Consider the following 27,992-nt stretch of genomic DNA (forward strand, 5'->3'; position numbering starts at 1 on the left):
TGGGGGCTCCCCGCGGCTGCCCCGTGCCGGGTCGGGTCGGGTCGGGGCGGAGCCGATGCACCCTGCCCCGCGCGGGTGATCCTCTTAGAGGCGGCCGGGCTGGGTGACGCACGGCGCCGGGCGCCCAATGGCAGCGGGGCGGGCGCTATAAAGGGGCGGCGGGGCCGGGGTGCCGGCTGGAGCGTTCCGGGAGCGGCGCGGGGCGTTGGGGGCCACGCTGGAGCGTTCGCGGGCGCCGGCTGGAGCGTTCCGGGAGCCCGCGCTGCAGCGCGGCATGGAGCCGGCCCGGGGGCTGAGCTGCAACGGGTTCGGGCCGGAGCCCGAGAAGCCGGCCCCGCTGCCCGGCCCGGCGGGCGGGTCGGCGCGGTGCCTGGCCGGCTGGCGGGAGGAGCGGCCGCGCAGCGAGGAGGACAACGCGCTGCACCTGCCGGGGCTGGCCGCCGCCTACACCTCCATCCTGCGCGCCCTGGGCGAGGACCCGCAGCGCCAGGGGCTGCTCAAGACGCCGTGGCGGGCGGCCACGGCCATGCAGTTCTTCACCAAGGGCTACCAGGAGACCATCGCAGGTAGGGGCTCGCCTCCACCGCCCGGGCGCTTTCCCCAGCCCTGCCCCGCAGACTGGACCCGGCAAGGGTGCCCGGCACCGAGCCCTGCCCTGCCGGGACCCAGCCAGCTGGAGAGAGCGGGGACTTTCCCAGGGAAAGCCACACTTCCTGCCAGCTCATGGTCTAGGATGCTCAGCTGGTTGCATGTCTCCTTCCTCGTGCTAGGGAGGAGACGGCAGAGGCCCTTGGGGCGAGGGGGGCACCTGCCTTGGTGTTCCTGTGTCCTAACCATGCCCCAGGTGCGGGAGTGGCCGACACCGGGGGCTCCTTCTCTGGGAAGGAAAACCAGTCCCTCTCGGCACCCTCCTCTGCTGGCTTCGTGCGCCGGGGGGGGTCGCACCGACTCCTGGCCTCGAGAGGGCGAGAGCCTCGAGGGCTGGCTTTCCCGGAGACAGAAACTGAGACGGCCTCAGCTCTGCTCTGGGGACCGTCGTGTCGCCAGCCGCACGCAGCTACAGCTGGGCCTGGAGAGGAGGTCGCTGGGAAGCGGCGGGCCTGCTCTCTGCTTTCTCCCCCTGCCCCAAAGTCATGAACTTGTCAAACTTTCCACAGGTAGATTTCCAAAATGCTTTTAAACCAGACGCGCGCTGGCCGGGCACAGGAGAAAGGGAGCTCTGGCATCTTCCTCTCCCTCCTGACGCAAGACTGGCAACTCCCTGGAGTTGTGACTTCTTCTTTCCCTGAGGTTTGCCCAGCATTTAGTCCTGGGCCAGGAGCTGGCTGGGTTTCCCTGGACTGCGATTGCTCATACGGATGAACTTGAAATGAAAACTTCCAATGAGTGAATCATGCGCGCATGTCGGGCAGGTTTCTCGAGGAGCGTTTCGGGGAGAGGGAGAAGCCCCCCTGGCCCCAGGCTCGGTGGGGCCTCTGCTCCTGCTCCCAGCCTTGTCGGGCAGCAGCGTATGGAAAGCAGAAAGCCTGCGGTCCACGTGATGCAATCCAGGACCGTGTGGCAGCAGCGATACTGTCATTGGTGTCAGCCGGGCTGTTGCTGAATGAAAAAGTTGAGTCACGGAGGTAGCAGGAAGGAAGGAGGGGAGGGAGAGGCCAGCTGGGGAAAAGACAGAAGAGCGAGACTGGCTGCCAGTGCCTTCCCTTCCTCCTCCCCGCTGCAACTCCTCTCCTGCCAGCAGTGCAGGGGTCATGGGTAGGCTGCGTCTTGCACTTACTGAGTTCAGTAATAGCAGCCTCTCTCCAACTTGCACCTGGCGTTATGGGGCTGCCCATCTCCTTAGGGTATTTATTGCCTGTAGTAGAGCCACTTCCCCCACCCCTGACTCTCACTGGGCAGTTGAGTCCTTTAGCTTGCAGGTATCCACCACACTCCTAATCCAGGTTATCTAGATACGCTGGTCCACCCTTCCCCCATGGAAATTCAGCACTTGTGCTGGACAAACACTACTGGGTCATCTGTCCGTGCCCAATGCTAATGTGTCCTTGTTTTAGTGTAGAATGAAACCCCTGCAGACCGGTTAATGCAAGCAGTTACATCTTGAAGGTCTGCAAATGGGAAGTGTTACAGCCATTACAAAAAAAATTAAATTAAAAAGCAAGATGGGAGTGCTGTTTCCCAAATGAAAGCCAGCTGCGTGCTTGCCTTGGCGGCGTATGGACTTGGGAAGCATCTGGCTGCAGATCTAGGGACGCTCCAGAAGCTCGAGGTGTGACGAGCAGCAGCACGAATGAGAAACCTGCAGGCCAGTCGGTCTGGTCCGCAGCCTGCTTTCGTCCTCCGGCTCCCAACTAACTCCTAACTTTGCTTTTTGCCAGCCTGGCTGTTGCCTGTTTGCTGTCACCTGGACAAAAGCCCTCCACTGCCTTCTCCAGCTCAGGTTATCGCAGCACACTTGCCGTCTCACTTCCCCATAGTGACTAATAGCTAGTGCTTTTATAGGCAGCAGCCGTGTGAACCAATGCAGTTCCTAAGTTATTCAGTAGCTTTTTGTCCCTCCTGTCCCATGCACCCTGGACTGTATCGGGCTCTGCCTGTAGGACTGCAGTGCGCCTTGCCAGACAGCAAAGGCTGAAAAGTTCCCTCTTAACAGTGTACGGGATGGCATTGGTGGAGGATGCGTGACAAGAAGGAGAGTAAAATGCTGCTTGTTCCTAGGTCTTCAACCAAGGCATTTACTCAGGTGTCAACATTTCCTGCCTAGCCAAACCCTGTCCCTGCAGAGGACGGTCATGGTGGGTGACGTGCAGCTCCGGAGGGCAGTGGGAGAGCCCTTTGTGGTAGCGTGCAGCTGCTCCTTGGGTGTGCTGGTTGCTCCATGGGGGAAGAGGTGGCAGGACTGGGTGGTAATGTTCAGGCTTTTCCAGGGAAAACTTGCTTTGTATGGGATCCAGGCTCCAGGAGCGCTGTCCTTCCTTATGCGTTTCCTTTTGGACTGGTGAGATGGGCGAGGTGGGAACAAGCACATCTCATCTTCAAGGAGACTGAATCCCTTTGCACTGCCCCGGCCTCCCCTGTTGTACTCCCCCTTCCTTCCTAAAGGAACAGCCTGTCTTCCCCTCCCGTTGGAGGCAATCTTTCCTCTTCAGTTTCCATCACGGAAATGTAGGCAGAGTTAGCAGCAGAGCCCTCTGGCTGTCCAGCAAAATGCCCTTGGACTCGGCTTCTAAAAAGCATGTGCTTACACTTGCAGAAAGGAGGCTTTTATATAGCACCTGTCACTGTGTCTCAGTGCTGCAAGGTCCATCTGCAGTGCCCAGCACAGCGAGGCCCTCGGCTTGCCTGGGGTCTGCAAACGCTAGTGCAAAGCGTGTAAATGCTGGTACTGAGCCGCTGTGTTCTTGGAGGTTTGCAGAGCCAGCCTGAGAGAGGAGTTTGCACGACGGAGTGATCCCCGTATGTAGTGTGATTGCGGGACTCCAAAAATCACCCCTGTGAGACTGTGAACAACTGGAGGCAGCTTTTATTTCTAGAGGTGTTTTCTTTGCCCCTGGAGAAACCAGCAGAGAGTCTTTAGCTGTCAAGTTGAATTAAGAATAGAAGAAATGGGGCAGAAGCATGCTGGATGGGCAACCTGCACGTATTTAAAATGCTCAGCTTAATTTTCCAAATGAGAAGGTAGGGGCTGTATGATCCTTCACACACACGATTGCCTGGAGCGCTGTCCCTTGCTGCTTGCATTTGTGAGTTATCCTCTTCTTGCTCTTGTCTTTCAGCCTTTGTGTCTGCCCCGGAGGCTTCTTGTGACAGTCTGAGCACCCAAGCTTTGCAATGCAGTAAAGCAGAGATGCTGTGGGCTGCTGAGCCGGGCTAGACCATTAGTGTTAATCGGAGCCATGATGCCATACGCATCCCTCGGTGAACGGGGACCAGCGGACTCCAGCTCAAAAGAAGCTTTTGCAGGAAAGACTCAATGCATAGAGTGGGAGAAAATAGCACTTTCTGTGCTGAGCCACTTGTAGCTTGGGTGCTGCGGCCAGAATATTAGGGAAGGATTTGGGGGGGGGAAGGGTCTGCCCTGCAGCGCCCTTTCATCTCATCCTGCAGCCCCAGGAAGGAGAGAGCAAGGGTGCAGCACACAACCAGCTGCATACGCTCTGGGTGTGATTAGCATTTTCCAGCTCACTTAATGCATGTGTCTTGTATAGGGTCAGCCACGAGTGCTATTTTTTTTTTAAGTTCCTTTGCAAAAGATTTTTTTTTTTTTTTTTTTTTTTAAATCTGCTTATTTAAGACCCCAAAGATCTTGTGTGGGGCTTTTTTTCTTCTAATTAGGGAACCTCTTTCCTTTGAAAGAGAAAAACCCTTGAAACTGGTAGGTCCTGAGTGAGCTAAAATTGTCAGGGGGTGGAGGAGATTTCTTGGGCTTCAATTGAAAGCTTCTTACTAAAGAGAGCTTAGTGTTATGGGGAGGGAGGTTTTTTTGGCTAGCTAGTTTTGTTTGGTTTTTTAGTAAGCCCCCCCTGCCCCCCCCGAGCCATTTTATTTATTTATTTTTTATCTTGGATGGGAGGGAACAGCAAATGAGTATAATATTTAGCTACTCAAAGCAAACTTCAACTGAGTAAATTTCTCTTGCCCCCAAGCCATCGTATGTCACTTATAGATTCATAGGTGTTAGGGTCGGAAGGGACCTCAATAGATCATCGAGTCCGGCCCCCTGCATAAGGAGGAAAGAGTGCTGGGTCTAGATGACCCCAGCTAGATGCCTATCTAACCTCCTCTTGAAGACCCCCAGGGTAGGGGAGAGCACCACCTCCCTTGGGAGCCCGTTCCACACCTTGGCCACTCGAACTGTGAAGAAGATCTTCCTAATGTCCAGTCTAAATCTGCTCTCTGCTAGCTTGTGGCCATTGTTTCCTGTAACCCCTGGGGGCGCCTTGGTGAATAAATACTCACCAATTCCCTTCTGTGCCCCCGTGATGAACTTATAGGCAGCCACAAGGTCGCCTCTCAACCTTCTCTTGCGGAGGCTGAAAAGATCCAGTTTCTCTAGTCTCTCCTCGTAGGGCTTGGTCTGCAGGCTCTTGACCATACGAGTGGCCCTTCTCTGGACCCTCTCCAGGTTATCCGCATCCTTCTTCTTGAAGTGTGGCGCCCAGAATTGCACGCAGTACTCCAACTGCGGTCTGACCAGCGCCCTATAGAGGGGAAGTATCACCTCCCTGGACCTATTCGTCATGCATCTGCTGATGCACGATAAAGTGCCATTGGCTTTTCTGATGGCTTCGTCACACTGCCGACTCATGTTCATCTTGGAGTCCACTAGGACTCCAAGATCCCTTTCCACCTCTGTGCCACCCAGCAGGTCATTCCCTAGGCTGTAGGTGTGCTGGACATTTTTCCTCCCTAGGTGCAGCACTTTGCATTTCTCCTTGTTGAACTGCATCCTGTTGTTTTCTGCCCACTTGTGCAACCTATCCAGGTCTGCTTGCAGTTGTTCCCTGCCCTCCGGCGTGTCCACTTCTCCCCATAGCTTTGTGTCACTTCTTTGGTTCCTGATACGGTACTATTTTTCTTGATTATTCTGGAAGAAAAGCCCTGCATTTGTGGAAAGGCGGGAATGAGACTAAATACAAAATCTACTCAATTTTGAGCTACCCATATGTAATTAAAGCAGCAAAATAAGTTCAGAGTCAATTCTCACCTACCCTATTGGGTCATTTTCACTGCCACTGGATGTCTCCCACTGCTGATTTGGCCTTGCTTAAATAGTCGTGTTCCTGACTCATCTTCAGTACGTGTCGCAGAGCACAGATAACAGATTTGAATGTAATATTGAATGTCTGCGTAGCTGGACATCACCTCCGAAGAGCCAGAACAATGTCAGGATCGAACTTTGATTCTAGGTCACACATCCTTTTTTCGGGTTAAAACATCTGGGTTTGGTCAATACCCTACCTTTTTTAAGCCAGACAACTGATCTGTGCTACTATAGAAACAAGCTTTTTATCATGTCCTTTCCCCCAGTGACTTAATCAGTCTAAACCACCAGTATAAAATTATCAGCAATTAGAGCTTCCTATTTGGCTCTGCAGGTGGAGGAAGGCTGATCTGTAAGGGGAGTCTTCCTGATGTTTCTTGTATCAATAGGGGTGGCCAGAAGACTTCCACTCCTTAAACTTAAATAGCAAGGAAGCCGAATCATCTCATCAGAGTAAGGCTCTAATGAGCCATGAGATTAGCTGTGGGAATAAATTAGACTGGAAACTTGTCAACTGGACGTTCTGCAACCGAAAATCAAGCTGGACAGCTAGTCAATGCTGGCTGTCTTTTTAATTTAGTTTTGTACTCTTGGTTCGGTCGCTCTAAAGTTCAGCCTTGTTTTGTAAGGAGGGGTGTAATCCCTCGTTTAATAATACTCGGCAGCTTTATCGAAGGCTGCTGTCTGCAAAGCTATTAAAATAAACATTGCAGACTAGAATAGTGTGTACCAAGACCGGATCCGTGAGCAGCAGTGAGTGGCAATGCTGTACGTCAGCCAAGTCCTAAAGGCCCACTAGACCCAAGGTCCTGGAAATGAATGGGGCTAATCTAAATTTAAAAGGGGACCTTCAGCATCGCGAGAAGAGGAGCAATAATAGTTGGTCCTGGTTCTGAAAGACCACAGGAGACACCAGACACTGGCCCTAATGAACATTAGGCCTTTGCAGAAGGAAAATAACTTTGGTTTTCATTATGTTAAAGTGGTGCGAGTAAAACAGCGCGTCCATTCGGAGCTGCAGTGGCTGTACAAGCAGAGCTAGTGATGCAAGGCAAAAAGCCCATTTTTCAGCAAAACAGCCCTAAAGCATGGCGGCACGCTGAACTGCCTCTTCTGCCAACGGCAGCGCATGGATTGACGCTTTGTTAAATGCAGGACCTTTTACCGTGGGGCCAGCAGTTATGCACATTTAATACAGAAACACTATATGCAGGTGGAAAACTGATTTTCTTGTTCGGAGATCCTGGCTTTCTGAACCTGCCTTGATTCAAACGGTTAGTCCTGTGATTTTTGTATCCAGTCATTAAATGATCCTTTTTTTTTGTACATCTCCTTAAGGCAAAATTGTTATCATCTGGTAACTTCCAGCACTAAGAATGAGACCTGTCACGTGCATCTTATAATGCTTTTTGCTTGTATGGCAAATATGGAATAAATACAACCTTACTGTTAAATCCTCATTTTCTTCTGGCTCAGTGGAGTTGGTATTTTAGCAGATGATAATGGTGGGGCAGACTCTCGAGTCTCTCAAGCTTAGTCGGTTTGCTGAGGACGGTGCTGGCTAAAACACCAGCGTGTGAAAACAGACCGTCGACAGCTTGAGCAAACAGACTGTTTGATCGGCAAACCTGCCCGTTTCTGAGAGATGGCAGGTGACTCCGTTCTCCGCTGTTGTTGGGGACGTGATACCGAGGTTGCTAGCTCTCTTGCAGCCCGTTTGGACAAAACACAGCCTGCTCCTCGTTAAACTTCAACCTTGCTTGCATTGCTAGCTTCCTATGGCTATATCTGGGGGGTTTCCTAAAAATTGGGAAAGGAACTGGAACAAAATCTTGATTCACTTTCCCTGGGGTGTCTGTGTATTTAAGATTTTTGGATCTTGCGGTGTGTCCAAAGAAGCATGCTTCCAACTATTTGAGTTGGTCAAATAAAAGACATCCGATTTACCCAAAGACCGGTGTCTTCCAACCCAAATGCACTCATTTGCTCGTTTCAGGTTTTAGCTAGAAGTTGTTAAATCTTGTTTGAGGATCCTGCTCGTTAAAGCCTTTTGCATGGCCTTTCTTAATCCATTGTTTCAACTTCCCCACTCCCAGCCTGGCTGTCGGCTTTTAGAATAAACTTTCAACGTGTCCCCTAATATTATGGCAATGTTATGAAATCTTGATACAATTTTAATGAGTTGCTACATCTTCCCGCTTTGGCTTCATATTAATAAAGGTATTGACGGAAGACCACTTTAAGAACTTAATCTTTGTTTCATCAGAGAATCTGTAATAACTGTGATCTTCCATGTGAATAGACTCAAATCTCTCCCGGCAGAACAGAGAGCACTTTTGGAAGTCAAATAAATAGATACAAACAGCACACAAAATTAGCAATATTGCCTTTCCTCTCCCTTTGCTTTCTAATAAATCAAGTACGTACTCAGCTAAACTTCAGGCTCGGTTTCTGGAATTAGCAGTGGAGCCTTTTTGAAGCAATTAAATCCATCTGGGATGAATGCAGTCTTTCAGTTGCTCCAAGGGATTAAAATGACTGACCTTTTTCACACTTCAGAAGACCTTTTTGGCATGAGGATTGTTATAAATCCCACCTGACTGGTATGTTTTTAGAGGGTTCATTGCACACAATTTCTCTTGTATTCTTTCTGTTAATTTAAACACAATTCTCTTCATCTCCAATTTTAATTCTGGAGCCTTTCTTTATTAAAAAGGTCCCAAACTAATGGTGCGTCTCTCCCAAACCTGACATAATCCAAAATCCATTCCTTTCTTCACAACTTTTCAGTTCTACCAGATAAATCATATGCATGGCAGTGAATAATTCTTCGTTCTGATATCTTGTATTTTTTTTCATATTTAAGAACCACTCTTCCCACTAACTTGTTTGCAAAGAAAACTTTGCTTAATTGCAGTTATTACAGTTACCTGGATATATTGAAAACTTTGCTCTCTGCCTCTTAACCAGAAGCAATTCAAGGTCCCATAAACCTTGTAAAATTACAGTAATTTTGATTTACAACTCTGCTCTTTCTACCCATGCCCAGCATTTGAATCGTGGGCAGAAGTTGCCACAAGCTAACAAAAAAAAAAAAATCTTAGAATAATTGAAAAGCAGGACCAGAAGGGATCCCTAGAGGTTATGTAGCCCGATCCCCCTGCAAGATCATCCCTATCCAAACCATCCCATGCAAACCCTATTACTAAAATGACTGAGTGTCCATCCCATGCAAATTCTCTTACTAAAATTACTCAAGTGTCCATGCATTATCTGGGATGGACCCAGATGCACCGAGACTCCTAGATCGTAGTCTTGCAGAGCTGCCATCTGGCCGGTTGTCACCCATGTTGCACTTGTGCATTTGATTATCCTTCCAGAGGCATCGCACTGTGCAAAAGTCACCTCCCTTGCACAGCTACAAGGCATAACCCCCTGGCCTGCCACAGGTAAAGTAGTAGGACAACAGCAGTCAGAGCCGTGTTGCTGCAAGAGTAGTTGCCAAAGCTAACCACACGCCAGGCCTTCAGTGTACCCCACTTCCAACCAAGAGGGGCCAGCTTCTTTGCTTTTGGGGGGATGAATGCAATTTGCTCTTTGCAGATATTCAAATCCTTGGTCTCTCACGTTGCCTATGATGTTAGTTAGATGTGGACAGTATTCTCAGTCTGGTTCCTACCACTGGACATCGTGGGAGACGGACAGATGAACCGTTAGGCTGTTTTATAGGGACATGTTATGGGGTAGGATGTACTGTAGTTCCCACGGATCTAGCTCAGGTCTCCACTCCTGTCCCTCGGGAAGGGGTTGAGTTGCCACATATTATAGCTCCCCTTACTGTGGGACAGGAGCGGACAGATGAAACGATGGCTTTGCTGAGGTGTGCTCCCCAGCAGTGAGTCCCCACCCATGCATTTAAAAGCTATATAGTTGTTAATCTGCCCGGACCCCTGTCTGGAGTGGGAGATTCATCTTCCTGCTGGTCTTTAAAATGAGGATGCTCGCGAGAGCTTGCCCTTCTCTGGACCCGTGTCTCGACTCTAGAATAGACCAAACTTCCAGGGGAATCATGAAAGCAAATGAAACTTTGTTCTTCAAGTGTGTATAAGGGGGTGGGGGAGAACTGGTTGAAAAGAAAAAGACCTTCCCCAACTATCGGCTGCTTTGTCAGAGAAAGCAAATGATAAATTTCTCACACCTCCACTGTGGATGCGCTGTCGCAGGAAACGAATATATCAAGTGTCTCAAGCATCATGGATCTAATGGGATGTTTTAAGAGGCCGTTCCGTATAGTGGCCTCATCTTTCATTCTCCTGACCTAACCAGCCAGCTGTCTGGGCAGACGCTGCATCTCCTCTGCTTGCTAGAGGTGCTTTTGCTTTCCCATGCTACATTAAAGCCATGCAAATAGTTTCTATAGCAACAGGTCCTTTTTCTCCATGACGCAAAATCCCGAAAAGGTCTCTCTTGTTCCTTGCTCTCATCTGATTCTGACTTTTGCTTTCATCCCCTGTCATTTTGTAGATAAAGGTATTATTTAAATTCTGCCCATAGTGTTGCAGGAGCTGTTTCTCAATGAATGCGGCTGCTTTAGTTTTATGACATATTAAAGTCTCCATGGCAGTCGCTTGGCTCTGGGTCAGAGACAACTACCGCCGGATACTCTGACAATCGCACGCCTAGCTCTACCTCTTATGTCTGCTGCCTGCCGGCCCTCAAAGCATTCATGTTTGAACTGAATTGGAGCCTTTTAATATCACGATGGGTCTGGGAAGGTTTTGCATTCAACTTCCTTAGCTGTTCTCCAGTTTACTGACTTAGGAGGGGACGGTTTTCTGCTATCCAAGTGCTGCTGCAGGAGCATCCCCTACGTGGCCCGGGTGCAGCCATGGCCTTGTCGCATCTGGAAAGTGAGACAATTAGAGCAGCGGGTCACAGGAGGGTCCAGCAACCCCCTTTCCATCTCTTTGCTATAGTCGTCTTAGCATCCGTGGATTCCTTTTCTGTACCAAATAGTGGAGGAAAGGAGGGCAGAGTGCTCCTACTAACAAGGGACCTCCTGAAAGCAATAGAGCAGGAGGTGCTGTGGGAGAAGGGGGGGAAGCAGGGGGGTTTTTTGCAAAGGAAAACCTCCGCATCTTCACAAAAATGAGAAGACTTAATCTCCGTGTCTGCCAGATGCACCAGCTCTCATACCACAGGTCTGGGTGACACTAAGGCCACGCGCTCCTTTGCCACGGGGAGCTGTGGTATGGCCACAAGGCTCTCCAGCTAACCTGCTTCCCTTTCAGGTGCGTGTCTGGCGTCTTGCTTGAGAAGAAAGCCACTTGCTAGTTTTGAGGTCATTCTTCTGGCCCTGTCTCCCAGGCTCTTAAAGGTGTTTTTTCTTTTTTTTCCCCAATTACCAGTTTTGCTAGTCTGCTAATTCTTCTACCCCTTCAGCCTCCGTGGAGCCGCCAGGCCGGACCTGCAGTTGGCTAGTCTCAAGCTAGAAAATTCAGGTGACTCAAACTGCTGGGACTGGCTTTAAAGATGAAGCAGAGCGGTGAGCGAGATGCTGACGGCTTGGAAAAGGCGAAGGGTCTCATGGTTTGTCTTCCCTTCCTTTTCCTCTGGGAAGTCTGCCAGGTCGGCTTTATTCTTTCGGTCAAAGGGGAAAAAAGAGGTGCCTATGGTACCGTGGCAGTGTGGTGGGAGCCCTGCGTCCTGGTCCCAGCCCCGTGGCTGGCTGGTGGGACCCCCGCTACGCTGCTTCCCCTCCCGGCTCTTCTCTTTTCCCACTTGCCCGCCGTCTTGTCTCCTCTGCCTAAGCTCTGTGGAGCAGGGGTGGTCCGTACAGTGCCTAGCACCGGACATCAGTCCCGAAAAGGTCTCTCCCGACAAAGTTCGGGATTGTTGAGTGAGCCGTTGTCACTCAAATAGCTCCCCTCCAAAAAGCTGTATCATTCTGCCTAATTCATTAAGCAGGGTCCCTGTTGGCTTGCAGTTGTCCTTCGTGGAAGCTCCCAGTTTGGAAAGAGACCCTGTTACCAGCTGACCTTGACCTTCCTGACACTGTCTGAATAGGCTCAACCCCTTTCAGACCAAGCCTCTGGAGACATGAGCGATTGCTTACTGTGTTTATGGCCAGAGGTGGGAGAAGGAGACAGTTTTCCTGGGGCTTGGACATGGTGCAGTGACCGGCAGCGCTGGCTTGGAGAGGAGCACGACAAGGATGAGCCGGAAGAGAGGGAAGGAGCTTGGCCCACGGGCAAGAAGCTTACTGGAAATGGAGGGCATAAGGGGAAAGGCATGAAGGCTTTGATGGGTTAGGACAAAGTGGGGACCCTTGAACCCTGCTGGGAGTCATAGGTGTTCGGTGAGCTGGTCCTGAGATTTGTCCTGTTGGAGTACGAGGCCCCATCGGGACCCTGCGAGTCCTGGTGACGAGGACCGTCCCAGCTGGCCGCCCGGCAGGGGCAGAGCTATTTGGCACTTGAAAAGGTGAGGAGTGTGAACTCGAGGCAGAAAGGAATGGGGTGAGGAAGGAGACAGGCAGCTGTTTGAGCTGTTTGCACAGCAGAGAGGGAGTGCTGATGGCTTACACCGCTCTGGGCTATCCTGTCTTCTGTCCCCTCTGCTCCCCTGCGCTGGCTGAGCTCCTCGGGGTGGTCTCTGTCCTGGGGAGGGCTCCGTGCTGGGACGTTGGGTCCCTGGATGGTGCAGGTCTCGGGAATGCATTGGCTCTGCTGGCACACGGCAGGGGACCGTGCTCCCAGCTGCATGGAGCTCGGCGGATGCCTTTCCGCACAGGACCACGTGCACGGGCAGCCTCCTCTGGACTGCGGCTGCTCGAATTGGCTCTCGGCACTTTTTTCCTCCCTGCCCTGGTGGCACATAGTTGGTCGCTGCTGCTGTTCTTGCGTCTGATGGGGACCCATCAGCCCTGAGGAGTGTGTGCCTCTCCCGCTCCCCCCGTCCCACTATTCCTCCCCATCTCTTGGACTGACTCCCGCAATGGGCACAGCTCTCTGAAGAAGCCACCTCATCTTTTCAGGGCCCACCCATCATTCCCGGTCCGCTTAGCAGCCCAGACGACGCTCCGAGGTTGCGTCTTGCTGAGGTCGCCAGGCCTTCGTGGTAACGAGCACTCATCAAAGGCAGAATGTCGCAGATGCTGGTTTCCAGGGTTACCTGCATCCTGCTGATAGCACGCAGGAAATTAAAACACTCTGCGACGGCGATACGCTGTCGGCACCAGATGGCAGCCATTAGGTAGACGTGCGTGTTGGAGGGAAGGTGTATAACATTATGCGGCGGGCACAACTGTTGAACTGGTATATTAACCACTGAGTCACTCGAGGACCAGAGTGAACCTTTTTAACGAAGTTACCGCCAGTGCACGGCACCCTTTGTTCTTGTTCGCCCTGCTCTTTTTATGGTACTCAGGAGCTGTCTAGTAGTTGCTTCAGGCTACACAAAATACCCGGTATGAACCTATGAGCAGCCTCTTTTCATTAGCTGTTCCTATTAGGCTGGCTGGATGCCCCATTGAATTGCTAACGTAGCCGTTGCAGGCTTGAGGTTACAGAGAGAGAGCAGACAGCAACTTGGGCTGATCTCCGCTTCCCTTTCTAAATTTCAGGCTGGGTCTCTTACCTCGGGGCATTGGTTAACATCCTTCTGACATCTCTCAATATAGTCTGGCCTCTTGGGATCCTCCGTGATGCATGATGTAGGACTGACCTCAGTCGGACGTAGGCTAAGGAGCTGGGTACCGTCCTTTGGGAACAGCACAAAGGCTGCAGGCATTGCACTCGGGCAGCGCCCGTTTGCTACAGGAGGAGCCGCCTAGTCTCCTTCCCTCTGCTTTCCTCGCTGTCATCCTTTTTTTAAAGTAGCTCTGTTTGGAGTGCAGGTAAAACAGGCTGTATCTCCATTAGCTGATGGACTCTGTCCCGTACTTTGAGGGAGCTTGAAGAGGCAAGCGCTGGAGATGGATGGTGTTGCATCAAGCCAGAAACTAGTTTGAGAGGCTCTATGCCATCATTAGCCACAAAGTGAAACATGGGAAAGGGGAATTATCTTGTCAGGTTGCTACCACGTGCCTAAATCACTCTTGCCTGGGTGTGTTTATCCCATGCTAGGCACTAGTTTTTAAGTACAGGGTGGACCTTTGTGCTGGCTTGCCTCTGGCCTGAACCCTAGCCCAGCTGGACTTTGCCATGCAGGACATGGACGAGCAAGTACAACATGAAGATCCTGTATAACCAGGCCTTCTTTTTCAGCAGTAGCCTTGTAATAACGAGTCTTTAATTCCTGAGTTGCTTCATTAGCTGTCTACTTTTCCCATTCTGAAACACTTGGGGAGCCACGCTTGTTTTCCTGTGAACAAATTTGTTTTAATGTCAGTTATGTGATACAAGCAGCTTGAATGGTGCAGGCGGTCTGACAGCCACAGACCTTGCCCAAAGCACGCAGTCTCCAAAACAGATGTCTATGTCATCTATAGATTGCCAAGAGTTTCAATAGGTCACATGGGCCTAGAAAATTATTTAAAGAAAAAGGTTACTGGAGATCATTGATGGGCGATATGCATCCGTCTATGGCTAGGGACAGAAATGACATGTAAAGCAGTATAAGTGATCAGAAACTGGTCTAAACCTGGAACAGAACAGAAGTTCAGTGCACATAGACTAGTTTCAAAATGGCTGAACTCAGTTTAAGATAGACCTGGATGGATGTAGCATCAGATTTAACCAGTTTAGGTTAGACCGGTCTATCGAACTTCTGTCTCCGATCTGCTCAGGGTTCAAGTTAACCTCACAGTCCTGTGGCATCCCAGCATGCTGTGTAGCTCCCCACTAACCCCCACCTCGCAGGTTGGGCAGGCTAGCCTCTGCTCCTCTATGCCTCTGGGTGGAGCAGGGTTTGGGGGGAGCCTTGGCTGGGCCAGGGGATACTCCCGGAGGCATGGGCAGACGCCCCAATCAGGGGAGCCAGCACTGACAGGGGCTCCTCCCCTCCCTACATCAAGACAGCAGGGGGTTGGAGGCATGTTCCAGGCAGCCAATCAGGGGTGGCCCCTGCTCGGCAATGGCTGGCCAACTGGGAGGCATACTTGAGCGGCGCCCCCCACTTTCTGGCCTGCGCCAGTGCAGGAATTTGCCTGCCTTTTGTGACTGAAGAGCAAATGTGAATTCTGGTCATTATCGGTCCAATCTACACAGTTTAGACAAACCTGCGAAGATTGGATCGATTCCATTTTGGTCTTTTTGACTGTCTATACCTAGTAGGGCTGTGCGAAATGGCACCGTTCTGTTTTGACTTGAGTTTCGACGGTTCGACAGAACAGTGTTTTGTCTCAAATTTCATTTCGAGTCGAAACAGCTGTTCTGTTCTGCTCCGTCAGAACAGAAAGGCTGTTTCGAGGCTGTTTCAAGTTTCGCTGGGGATGGGGAGACAGGCCAGCTGGACTGACTTCCCATCCCCAGCACTAGATTGCCCAGTTGGGCTGCTTCCCCGACCCCTGCACAAGATAGGGCTGGGGGCGGGAGCCAGCCCAGCTGGGTTGCCTCCCGCCCCTGGTGCAATCTAGCATAGGGGTCGGCGAAGCAGCCTAGCTGGGTTGCCTCCCGCCCCAGCACAATCTAGCACAGGTATTGGGGAAGCAGCCCAGCTGGGCTGACGCCCCCACCGGATCTTGCACTGGGGATGGGAAGTCAGCTCAGCTGGACTGACTTCCCATCCCCAGCCTGTGGTCGAAACGTTTCGACTTTTGAAACGTTTCAACCAGCCTCGTTTTGTTTTGAGGCTATTTCAAGGGCTTTTGTTTTGTTTCGATTTTGCTGTTTCAAACTCAAAATTGGTCGAAACAGTGTCGAAATGAAACAGCCAGTGAAATTTCTCACAGCCCTAGTACCTAGCTTTTAAAGATGCCTCCAATCCCCTAAAATACACATAGATGTTCAATTGTGTATTTGATAGGGTGGATTCTTTACTAAATCAAGTGGAAAGAAAACCAGCATTTCCTGCGTATTGCGCATTCTGCGTGTGTACATTTCTCATGCAAATATTTTAATTTCAGATGTTCTGAATGATGCCATCTTCGATGAAGATCACGATGAGATGGTAATTGTGAAGGACATAGACATGTTTTCACTGTGTGAACATCACCTGGTTCCGTTTGTTGGAAAGGTAATTCTTCTTTGCAAAACAAACCCTGCAATATGCACTGAAACAAATCTTTCAAGTGTGCTTCCTGGCTGCCTTTCTTAAAGCCATAACTACGTGCAGCTAACAGCTGTGATGTAGATATTCAGAATACAAATTATGAAAACCTCCTTAATGCAAGCTGTGTGTGGATTTAAGCCCTTAAAATATAATGCTCAACCTTTATCAGTCTGATTAACCTAATAGTTTCTGACATTTTAGATCAAAGCTCTTCTTCATGAAGCAGTTCCAAGCCTTTAGGGCAGACATCTTGATATTATACCAGGTCATCCTGGACAGGAGCTTTGCTTTTGCCTGAACAGTTGAAAAGCCAGGCAGTGCATATTCATCTCCAAATCCCACAAATTGTACAAGCATCTGATTAGTGTCACTGTCTTAAATGGGCAAGTACAATGGCAGCAGAATTGCAGGTCCAAAGACATCCAGAAGTGACGGATGGTTGTTTGTGGAAGCTGAGCTGCTCAAAAAGCCTGACTTCCAGATGATACCCTTTGAAAAGACCCCTTTGACCCTTCTTTTAAGGGTTTTCAATTTGCTAATATTTATTCTGAGGCCCTCAGAATAATCAGTTATTATCATGTGATCTGCCACTTTTTGCTCCCCTAGCAGCACTGAAAGATGAACCACTCCCTAATCCATAGATCGTTAGGGGCGAGAAGGGACCTTGCAGATCTTTGGGTCCAGTCCCCCTGCACTAGACAGGAAAAGACAACTGGTCAAGTGACCCCAGTGTGGTAACTGTCTAGTCTCCTTTTGGAGATAAAGATTTCACTGTTGCATATGATTAGAAATAATAAAATATTACTATGCGATGCCTCTTTGCACTGCACACGTGGGCTGTAGAAATGCAGGTGTTCCCGTGTCCTTTAAAATTCTCTCCATGCTCACTTGCGTTCCCACGTGCTGTGTTTTTGTGCATACAACGTGCCCTGGGATGTAATATGCACCTTGGTTTTGGGAAGGCAAAATGAAGAGAATATGATTTTTCTAGCGTTACAGCTGCATAGAGCAAGGACAAGAGCCAAAAGGCCTGCAAGGCTGTGAAATAGGAGGAGAGAGACCAGGAGTTGCTAGCAGATAGCAGAATTGCCAGAAGGAAGGTTAGCTTGAACACCAAGACCATTAAAAAGGCCAGACGACACCTGTGGAGCAAAGTAAAAGAGCCACTAAGTCAATGGACTCCCTTGGCTGCTTGAACAGCAATGCTGCTGCTGCTCCTGGGCATTTGGTTTTGGAGCAGAAATCAAAATGGGGTGTTCTGATTCTGGGCAGAAAAATCAGCTTCCCTGCTTAAGGCACACAGCTTCATTTTGGGGGCCTGACTTTGGGGTACAGGAGCAAAAAATACAGTCCATTTTCTTAAAAGTCAGTCACTTGAAGAGAAGCCAGTGTTGTATACATCTGGTTGAAGGTCATCACCTCTTGTTTCCCTCCCTGCCCTTTTGCTAATATTTATCCATGGAAAGTAAAGCTACTCTTTGCCTTCTGGCTTTTTAATGGCCTGTTGTGTAGTTATTGTACAGCGTGTGTCTTCTTTCTTTCTTTCTTATTACTTCTGTGGCGTTCTTTTTTATATTTTGCAGCTTGAGCCTGTGTGGTTTGGAGAAATCTCTTTGCAAACACTGACTGGGCCCTACCACTAAAACAGGCAGCCGACAGCCTTGGTTTGCCTTGAAGTATCGTTGGGCGAGCCATTCTCCTGTTGGGTACATCAAGCATGCTACCAATGCTCGCCAGCAAATGGTGGATTTGCTGTGCTGTTTAAAAACTCACGGCCAACCTGTTTTCCACGGGCAGCAAAACCTCATTGCTTTATCTCCAAGTAGCTGTGCTTCTGACTTGCTCTGAAATGTTTCGTGTCTTCCAGGTGTCAGCTGGTTGATTACCCAACAGAAAAGTGATAGAAGTGAACAATGTAGCCAGGTAATTAGGGGCAATTGTGGTCTCATTAGCCACAGGTGCAGCACAGTAGGCTTCCAGAAGATCAGTTCTCTCGGCAATATGAGAGAGAGCCCCACACTGACCCCTTCCTACTGTTGTAATTTGGCCCGTATATCAAATCAGTGGTACAAGGACACCAAATGGTGGTTTGCAGTCTGCTAGAACGGTAAACCCATGTCAGCTCTTTGGCACTTTTTGCCAACCTCTGAAAATTGTCACCGTTTTTGGGACAGTCTTTATTGGAAACAGAGAATACTCTAGTTACATATTAAACTGGAACAATGTTCAGATATGCGCTATCTGAACAGGACAGATACGGGCTTCATCTCATCTTCTGTAACATCCGTGTTGCAGGCCTTGGCCTTTTAAATGCGTTTCAGTTTGTTGGCTTTTTGCCAGATGAATTTTCCAACTAAAATAAAAGGACAGGCTCTGTATTTTAAATGTTTTGTAGGCATTAAAAGGAGGCTGTATTTATCTTAGCTGAACTTTGCTGTACTGAGTGATAAATGCTTCCCTAAAAATGTCTATATCTCACCTCAGTGTTAAGGTCTGCGTGTAGGTTATAGCCTTCCTGAGAATAGATAAATAAGCCTAATAACCGCCGACACGTAAGAGTGGGGATCTCTTCCAGTAAACGTAGCCGCTGTACACACGAGCACTGAACTCGCCAGGCACCGTCAGTCTCTGCTTGCTGCTCTCTCATCTTTCAGACTTGCATGGTAGCACTTCCTTTCCACATGCTGGGACTTCTGGATGTTAAACCCACTCCTGTTTCAAAGTTTGACATGAAGGAAATGCACCTCTTGTACACTATGCATGCATTTCACGGGTGTCCTCAATAGTGTTGACCCTGCTAATGGCTGACTCTGCTTTTTCCAGGTACATATTGGTTATCTTCCCAACAAACAAGTCCTTGGTCTCAGCAAGCTTGCTAGGTAAGTGCTAATCTAATGAAAACAATGACAAATTGGATTCTGGGCTGTGCTAATCTCTCTAATCTGCTCCCCCTCCAAAATGCAGCAGGCAGTATTTTGTTCTGGGTTTGGATTTCAACCCATCTTTATCATTAAGTCTGCTGGAAAACCAAAGCTTATATTGCTGCTCTCTGCTGGTTTATACCAAAGCTGCTTGGGGGGAAAAAAATTGCAGTGCTTCCTGCAATATACCCGAAAAAACTGATGTGCTCTGGTCTTATCATAGGTAGAGCAAGTGCTTATTTTGAGAAGCTAGTTTGGAAAACCGGCCACTAAAACCGATGACGTTTATTAGCTGATTTTGACTAATAAAAATGGACTCTGGGTTATAAACCTTCAAGACCTGTAAATGGTAAATAAGCATAATTACAGTCTATCTCTGGATTATGTTAAATGGAATCTCAAACTTTTTTTTCATCCGTGTTAATTGACTCTTCAATTAAGTCTGACATTTTGTTTCCCTGGAACCTGCGGCGAGCCTGCCTAGGGATGGCATTTATGGGTGACGTGCAGATTAGGAACCAAAGTCATTACGGGACACTTCAGAAATCTCTTTGCCACACAAATAGCTTTCCCAGCATGTGCTCTTGGATCAAATGCTGGGCTGAATCTGGCAGAAAAATGACATTTATCAAGGATAAGGACTTGTGGGTGATAGCAAGGCCATAGCAAGCATGTATTAGGTTGTGAGCCGCAGTCCCGTGAATGGAAGGAGTCTGTCTACTCCCTCTCCGATACAGAGGATGTACACATGTAGTTCCCAGTAACACTAGTGAGAGTCAGCCCTGTAAATCCATGTGCATGCTGGGTTTTCTGAGTGGGAAGGGAGTGGGTAGACAATGCCACTACAGCATTTTAAATTCAGCCTGTCGTATTTTGGAGAAGGAATCCGGCTCTGAGCTGCAAAGATCCGAGAAGAACAAGAAAGGTTTCTTAAAGCAACTGCACATTAGAGGGAGATCATCTGTCAGCCCGATGCAGCAGAAGTTATCAGAGCTTGCAAAGCACCATGTTGCCTAGGCTAATGGGATCAGGCAGACTATTCAGCCCCGAACTTCAAGGGTCCTTTGTATTCATCCCTGCCCCTATAATGTGCACGCATCCTGGGAATTGAAGGTGATGCTCTGAGCCTCTTTCACTGGAAGCACTATTATTATGACATGGAGAAAAGCGTGGCCTAGAGTTTTTTACAGTCTGTTTTGTCTTTTACTGCCACTGAATAGGATGGGTGGCATCTTGAGATCCAGGTTGCCCGACAGTCTTATAACTGGAATTCAAAGGGTGGCTTGCACAGCGTTATTTCTGAGTCAGGTTTCTAAAGGTGAACAGCCCTAGTAAAACGATTCCCTAGCATGGTGATTCTCTGGGGTGCTGTGAGATCCTTTCAAAGCTGCTGCGGGGTGCAGTGCAGTGGTAGCACTGATAGCCGTGCAAAAGGATTCACAAGATAAACCCATTTATCACCCTCCCCCGCCACCTATGTGTCTTGCACTTATAGTCTTCCATCCCCTCTGTTCCTCGCTGCCACACATTTTGCATTTTCACAGACCTGCATTTTGCATGTTGGCTTCTGCTCCACGCAGGAGAACACAAAACACCATCACACTCTCCCTGTGCCTGAAGAAGGGCATTTGTACCCAAAAGCTTGCAAAGGACATTTTTTCCCTACTATTTAGCTGCTCTAATAAAAGAGATTACATTTACCCAAAGAACCTGTCCTGCCAAGGTAAACCCAGAGATTTCAAATAGGAATCCAGAGGGCCAGAAACATTCTGACCAGTTGTGATCTTACGCTGTTATTTTTTTTCTATGGTATAAAAAATAAGTGAAAAGTAGGAGCTGGCATTTTTCCGAGGGGTGCCTTCAGTCTTGAGCAGTGCCTCAAATGTATCGAGGGGGACCTCGAGTCTAAAACACTGGAGAACCGCTGCCCTAGTACTGTAGTGGCTTTGTTCTTAATGTTTTACCTTTTCTGACTCAAAGTATAAATCAGCTGATTTGTGTATACACATCTCTGCAATTATCTTCAAACTGCAAAGATACAAAAGGACTCAAAATGAAATTATCACTGCTCTTAAATGATTCTTCTACAGTTGGCAACATTTTGTTAAAAGCATGTCATTTTCTTTCTACCCATTATTATAGAAACACACTGTGGAGTGCCCAGGATTTTTCTGGGGCAGGGGGGTTCCCCATTTGGGGGTTTGATCCTGCCCTTTTTGAAAGTCAGTGGTAAAATTCCCATCTGCTTCAGTGGCGAAGGCTCAGGTTCTTGGATAACAAAATATTCATTGTCCCGATTGGGTTAAAGGATGGTCTGTTTTTTGACTGTTTGCTAAAAAAATAGATTCCTTCCTTGCCCTATTTAATGCAACCTGCAATTCAAACAAAGATTTATGAGGCTGTTGGTACCTTAGGTATAATCTATCCTAATAGGATTATTCTAATATGTTGAGTTTGTATAGTCAAGGATAACCCGTATTTAGTAAACACACACATTTCTCTGTGTTTTTACAGCATGCATTTGTAACCCGGCACAAATAATACTTTTTTACACGCAGAAATATGCTTGCAGATCCTCTTGAATTTAAATCTAGAAAAGTGTCAACATTTTTTTTTTTTAAATAATTTGTACATAATATTCCTTCCCAACATTAGTGCTGCTTTGTTGGTAATATACCTAATTTATCTCCCCTAGAGTCACTTTTGAGAATAATCATTTAACTCAGAAAGCAAGAGAGCATTGTTCTTAGCACAGTCTCATCGCTAGTGCCCCTAGCTAGTATTTGCCTAGAAATGTCTGGCTTCTGTCCAGATTTACCAAGGAGAACATAGGAGGTTTTTATAGCAGCATCCTTGGGTGGTCACTTCGTTATCTAAAACACCCTTGATTTACATGAATAACAACTCTGTAACTCTCTGTGTTACCCCAAAATCATCTATGTGGCAACAGGAGTGGGTTAAAGTTGCATTTTATTTCCAAAGCGGTGTTAAAATGATCCCTGTAACATTTATGCCTTTTTTTTTTTCTTTCCCCCCCCATGTGAACATTAGTGACAGTCTCTCACTGCTCTTAGACAGCACATCATTTGGGTGAGAACAAGTGGTCCCTGTTGCACCCCCCAAGTCGGAGGCGCTGCTGCAGGCGGGGTGGCATGGCGTGCCAGGCAGGCGGGTGGGCAGGGAGCAGCACCTGTCTGCCCACCCACCTGGTGCGCCATGCTGTTCCGCGGTGCTTTGCCTCCCCTCCGGACTACGCCCGCACCTCTTTGTTTCCTGGATATTCATTTTAATTCTCACCAGCCGGCCAAAATCCAGGACAATCCTGGCTAAACTGGGCTGTATGGTCACCCTATCTTTAGCTGTGGCTAAAAACCATAACTCGGGTATGGTGACATGAACTCAGGTGCAGAAATGACTGACAGTGATGTATTGGAGGCACTGTCACGACACTCAGAAAGACTAGGTTTCGTTTTACAAATCTGAATAGGAGACCATACATTTAACTACAACGACTAGAGGACTTAATGGCTCTCTTGACTATTTTTTGCCTAGTTTGTTGCGGGTTTTTTGTTAACTCTAATATATAATCTAGCAAATGAGTGCACATTGGAACTCTTATATTGGGTTTTGCACTGATCTGAAACTTTATAACCTAAAGCTAGGCCCCTTGCAGACTAGTAAGACGTGTGGTTTCTCTTGAATTGGAGAAAAATGTGGGTTGCGTTGATGCAGGACGTCATCCACACGCTCCGTTTCAAAATCCGAGATCCTCCCACGGTTTTACCTTGTTCCTGCTGAGCTAGGACCAGGCTCCAGCTGTGAAGCCATGTCACCATAGCTCCCAGGAAGAGCACTGGGAGGCCGTATTCAGAGGGTGCAAGGTGCCTTACTCGACTGCAGAGCGCCTGATGTACAACGGGGCGCTGCAGATCTTGGGAGCCACAGCTTGGGCCCTTCATAAGCACAATCCAGCATCAAGCCACAGGCAACTGGGAGAGATCCCAAAGGGTGAAATGCCTGTTACTTATGGGCCAGCTGCCCTGACCAGCCCTGTCATTACAGCGGTCCAGGCTGCCAGAAGGATGTTTCCTCTCCCACTGACACTGGGATGGGCCAAGAGCCTGGTGTCTACCTTGATAAACTGGTCCTTGGCGAGTGTCTGTGTTTTCACCTAGAAAGTGCTCTAACTGCCTTTTGACTTTCCTTCTTTTTAGGATTGTGGAGATATACAGTAGAAGATTACAAGGTGAGCAGTCAGCTTTATTCTTGGGGCATGTAGAAAAGTAAGGCTGGAAGAGACTGTAGCGGGTCGCCTGGTTTAACCCCCTGATTCTTGCCTAAACCATCCCAGACAGATGCTCACTTACCCTGCACCTCAAAAACCCCCAAGGATGCAGACTTCACCCCCCTCTCTACATAATCTGTCACAGTCCTGAACTGCTACTTGAGACAGTTCTTCATAACATCCAACTTAAATTGCAACAGGGCAGATTTTAAGCCTATCACTTCTTGTCCTGTCCCCCCGTGGCTAAAGAAAAAACCCAGTTCATCGCCATCTTCTTTAGAATGACCCTTCTCTGTATTTGAAGACTGTCCTCAAATCCCCACTCAGTCTTCACTTCTCTGGGTTAAATGATCTAATTTATCCTCATAAGAGAACCGCAGGCTGTTGTAGTCTCTGCTGCCTGGAGGAAGATGACCACTTTTGACCCGCTGGTAGGGCTTTTGCAGCAGGGCTGTATGCGGCCAAATTGTGAGCGGCATTAGGGGGAAAATGCTCTGAGTTGGCAGGGGACAGGCATTTGTAGTTGTGTGCTGTGTTTCCTTCCTTGTCCAAAATCTTACCACTAGCTCAGGCATTTCTACGAGCCATGTAACTACTGAAACGGAGGGTATCCTTGAGGATTGTATGCTCTCGGTTCCTTTTTTTTTTCCTACTCCTCTTCTCTCGTGGAGTTGTTGACCCTAAATCCCACCCGCTCTTCTGGTCAGCGGAAACAGAAGAAACTATTACTAGGGGGTTGCATTTGGGCCTGGCCAAGTATAGGTTTGACCTCCCTGCCCCAACATTTGTACCTTCCCTCAGCCTGTTCTTGGCAGCGGGGCTCTCAAAAGACAGTGCCGAGGCACCCGGCATCATGGTGACAGCCCCTTTCCCCAGGGTCTGGGAGCTCCCAGCCGTGGGAGCACCCTGCACACCCTCCACAGCCGGGAGATCACTTCTGCGGTGACCTGCCAACCCCAAGGGTGTCTTCGTGCACCCCTCCCAGGAGGGCAGATCGCTGCAGTGGAGATCTCCCCACCCTGGGGGTTTCAAGCACCCCCAGGACTGGGAGATGGTAGCCATGCCCTGCATGCTGAAGGGATCCTGGGTGCCGGCAACTGCAGGGTGCTACCAGGACCCTGAGTCTGCACTTGCCGGGGCTGAGAGTCCCCAACGGTCCTGGGTCTTGGACAGGGCTCCCCCAAAGCTGGCAGGGCTCCCAGCTGCAGGGGGGAAGTCCAGTGCCAATTAACGCTTGATGGCAACCAGCTATAAAGTTAGTACACATTTTCAAGGTCTAACTTCATAGCAGTTTGGAGCTTTTTATTGTGTGATAAGTACCGTGCACATGCAGCTGGTCTCAAGGTAATTGCACAGTTCACCGGTCAATTGTGCAATACTGTGAATGTGTCGAGGGGGCCTTAAGCTCAATAGCCAGGAAGTGCAGGGATACAGAGGAATTCCCTTATCTAACAGTGCCCCCTCTCCCGTGCGCGAGATCCAGATCCAGCAGCAGGGGGGTGGCTGGCATTTCTGTGCCTAATTCTTCTCGTGTCCCTGTTGTGTCCGCAGTCCAGGAGCGCCTTACCAAACAAATTGCAGTAGCCATCACCGAAGCCTTACAGCCCGCTGGCGTCGGAGTGGTTATCGAAGCAACGTAAGTCACCGTGAGCCGTTCTTCTCTGTAGTGACAGGCCAGGACTCCAGATGGGCTGTGCTTAAGGCCCGTCAGTCTATATGTTGCACATCTGCTATTCCTTGCATGACGTGTCTCCGTCAAAGTGGGGTACGCAGTCTAGCCATGTGACAGCTCTGCTCATGAGCCGGCACCTCCACAAGGGCACGCGGCGCTGGCTGCCTCTCAGCTGTCAGCATGCTGCTGGATTAGAGCCCTGTGCGGGGAGGAGGGTGGCTGTCTCTTATCTTATGCAGTGGTGGCAGCTGCCTGCTTAGCCAGCAGTCTTAAATAAACCTGGATCCAAATTCTGCCATCGTTAAAGGCTAAGTACGTTCTGCAGCAGCACTCGGCTCGTGTTTCTAAACAGGTATTTTGCTGCATTTTTAGCCATGCATTAAAACGATGCCAGGCTTGCAGGCTATTGTTCAAGGGAAGTAGACCTTCCAAGTCCAGTGCATTTGGAAACCTGACTATTCAGGCTCCTTGCAAAACACCGACTTAGATGCTTTCAACAGACTCATTTGCCTGAAGAGCAGGTTAGTTCTCTGCAAATGATCATCAGGGTTAAACGCGGCCCTGGAAAACAGCTGCTTGTCACAGCCCACATAGAGCAAACCAGCCTGATTCACATGGCACCTCTTTCATTTCTGCTAGGCACATGTGCATGGTAATGCGTGGGGTCCAGAAGATGAACAGTAAAACAGTGACTAGCACAATGCTGGGCGTATTCCGGGAGGATCCAAAGACTCGCGAGGAATTCTTGTCGCTCATCAGAAGCTGAAACGGTGCCGTTCTCCGAATGCACTCTCCCCGGTCGTGCCGTCCCGTGTTCGTCTGTCCCTCACCATTTGTACATCTGATTTTTAATCCGAGCTGTTGTGAGTTGTTGTCCTAACTTGTGCAGTATGAGGCTTGCACGCAAGCCCAAGTGTAACAAAGAGGTAGGTCCTGTGAATCTCTAAACTGTCTCTCGTGTCACAGGGGAACACAGCTACCAATAGTTTTTAATTATGCTGTCTCCCGTCTACAACACAAAATCGACCGCCATCGGAAGAAGCAGCAGAGGGGTGGGAGAGAAGAGCCTGTTTCTAACGTAAAACTGTTTTTGGTAAATGAAGTACAGTGCGACATAGGAAATACTGAAAGGCTGCAGAGTTTTTTGCAAGGTCACGTACATGCATCAATGCCTGAACAGGAAGCTCCTGAATTCTCTCCCAGGACAGTTCAGGACTCCTACGGTAACTTTAATTGCAGCTCGTCTGCCGTGTCTCGCTTCGGTCTCTGAACGTGTATGTTATACCTCTTCGTGTGACCCGAGTCTGGTGAGGATATGTATTTTGTTAGCATTCGCCTGCCTCCTTCTGTTGTTTTATGGTGAATTAAAGACGCTTGTTTTCTAGTCCTTACCTTGCAGGGAACTAATTTCTAAACAATTCAGGGGTACAGCCTTACCTGTCTTCAGGGTTTTATGCACCTTCCTCTGCCTCAGCGTGAGAAGATTTTACCAGTCAAAGTTTAATTTTTTTTTTTAAAGGAATCTTTATACAACCCGCTGTTGAGTTGGCAAGGGAGCTAATGACTCCAAAGAGGTTTTTTGACCACTTTATCTCGTTGAATTTGCCTCCTTGGATTTTTTGACGGGTTGATTGGACTAGACTGACAGTTTCCTTTTAGAATATTTCAAGTTTCTAGTTCATTGGGCCAAAGCTTTGGGAAGGGGCTCGCTAGCGTGGCCCGCTCTCAATGTCCTTTCTGAGAGGGTGTAATTCTGTGGCAGGGACCCTTGTAAATGCACTGGCGTCATTGTTCAGTTGGCCCCTTGTATAGGGACAACCAAGCCATGTATTTCCAGGGACACCAAACACACGTTAAACCTCAGCATGGAAAATCAGACAGCAAACTGCACTGGATCTAGTTGATTAAATCCTTAGGAAAGAATTAATGAGTACTCTCTGACTCTTTAATTTGGACAATACAATACAACGCACAAATCACTCTCTCCCCTTAGAACTAGCAAAAAATACACTTTGCATACTTTTATTATTATTATTATTATTATTATTATAGGACCACAGTTTAATTTAATATGGCACAATATATGCTTCTGGGTGTTACTATATGAAGTCCACCATGTGCTCACCTCCCTGGTGAATCTTGGTCTTACAAGCTGCAGTGTCCTGACCCAGCACACACTTTTGCCTCTCTTTTCTCAACCTTTACTAGAAGCAAAGTGAAAAATGCCAGGCTTAGCTTCCATCAGGCCTGAAGCTTTACAGCAGGGTGACCGCGAGGACTAAAAGGGTGGCCGTCCCTTATTACAGCTCTGTAATTGCCAGCACCACTCACTGCCAGTAATTTCCAGAAACACACTGAAGATGTCTCTGCTTAATTACACCAGCTGGGATTTGTCATTTAATGCACTGTACAGGATATTGTGTTCAGTCTGAAAACACTAATCTCACTACTGCCAGGATGGACACGCTCAATGCATTGCTCTGTGGCACTTGTACTGTCCTGGGCCTACCTTGTTGTTCACACATGCACACAAAGTCACTTTATTTTTATTTTTTTTTAATGAAAGCGCTCAATTTCTACTGTCTCTGGGAGCAGAATTTGACTATTTTGAGCTTTAATATATTTTTATTCGTTTTTGGTTTAAAAGCCTTAAGTCATACTTGTCTGGAGTTCAGAGGAAGAGGTTTTTTTTCCTTCTTTTTTTTTTTTTCTTTTTGTCTTAGCAACTTCAGAACATTTTTAAGGACCAAAGACGCATGCGCACTGCTACTTTCCTGAACTCACTTTCATTTGGTTGCAACCGCCTGTCTCTTGTAAAGCATTGTCTTGCACCTGAGATAACAGAATGGGTTGGGTGTTAGCTATTTATCCAGGATAAAGTTCTCATTAGGGCGCCAGGCTTTGGTATTTTATTTCAGCATCATCTGTAGTCTTGGGAACATACCTCTATTTGTATGCGTGGCCTTGGATTTTGTTCAGACTTTTGTAGACTGTGGTGAGTTTTGGAATACCGTGTGTTTGATGATAATGAGCTTTAACTACATCCAGTGTATATATGTATAGGGCATTACAGTCTGCTGTTGTACTGCATACAAGTCTATTGTACCAACACATTAAAGTGCAGTATTATCCTTTGGA

At 48.5% G+C, this 27,992-nt stretch overlaps 1 protein-coding gene across 1 annotated transcript; it reads left to right on the forward strand.

Annotated features, from left to right (window-relative positions):
• The first annotated feature begins 192 nt into the window (after positions 1-192).
• On the forward strand, positions 193-27,992 carry GCH1 (GTP cyclohydrolase 1). The gene is made up of 6 exons (XM_006269687.4): positions 193-566; positions 15,831-15,940; positions 18,800-18,855; positions 23,112-23,143; positions 24,734-24,818; positions 25,494-27,992. The coding sequence occupies exons 1-6, from the start codon at positions 275-277 to the stop codon at positions 25,618-25,620; spliced, it is 702 nt and encodes a 233-aa protein (XP_006269749.3). The 5' UTR covers positions 193-274; the 3' UTR covers positions 25,621-27,992.

The sequence above is a fragment of the Alligator mississippiensis genome, chromosome 2 (assembly GCF_030867095.1).
Source record: "Alligator mississippiensis isolate rAllMis1 chromosome 2, rAllMis1, whole genome shotgun sequence".
Taxonomy (NCBI): Eukaryota; Metazoa; Chordata; order Crocodylia; family Alligatoridae; genus Alligator; species Alligator mississippiensis.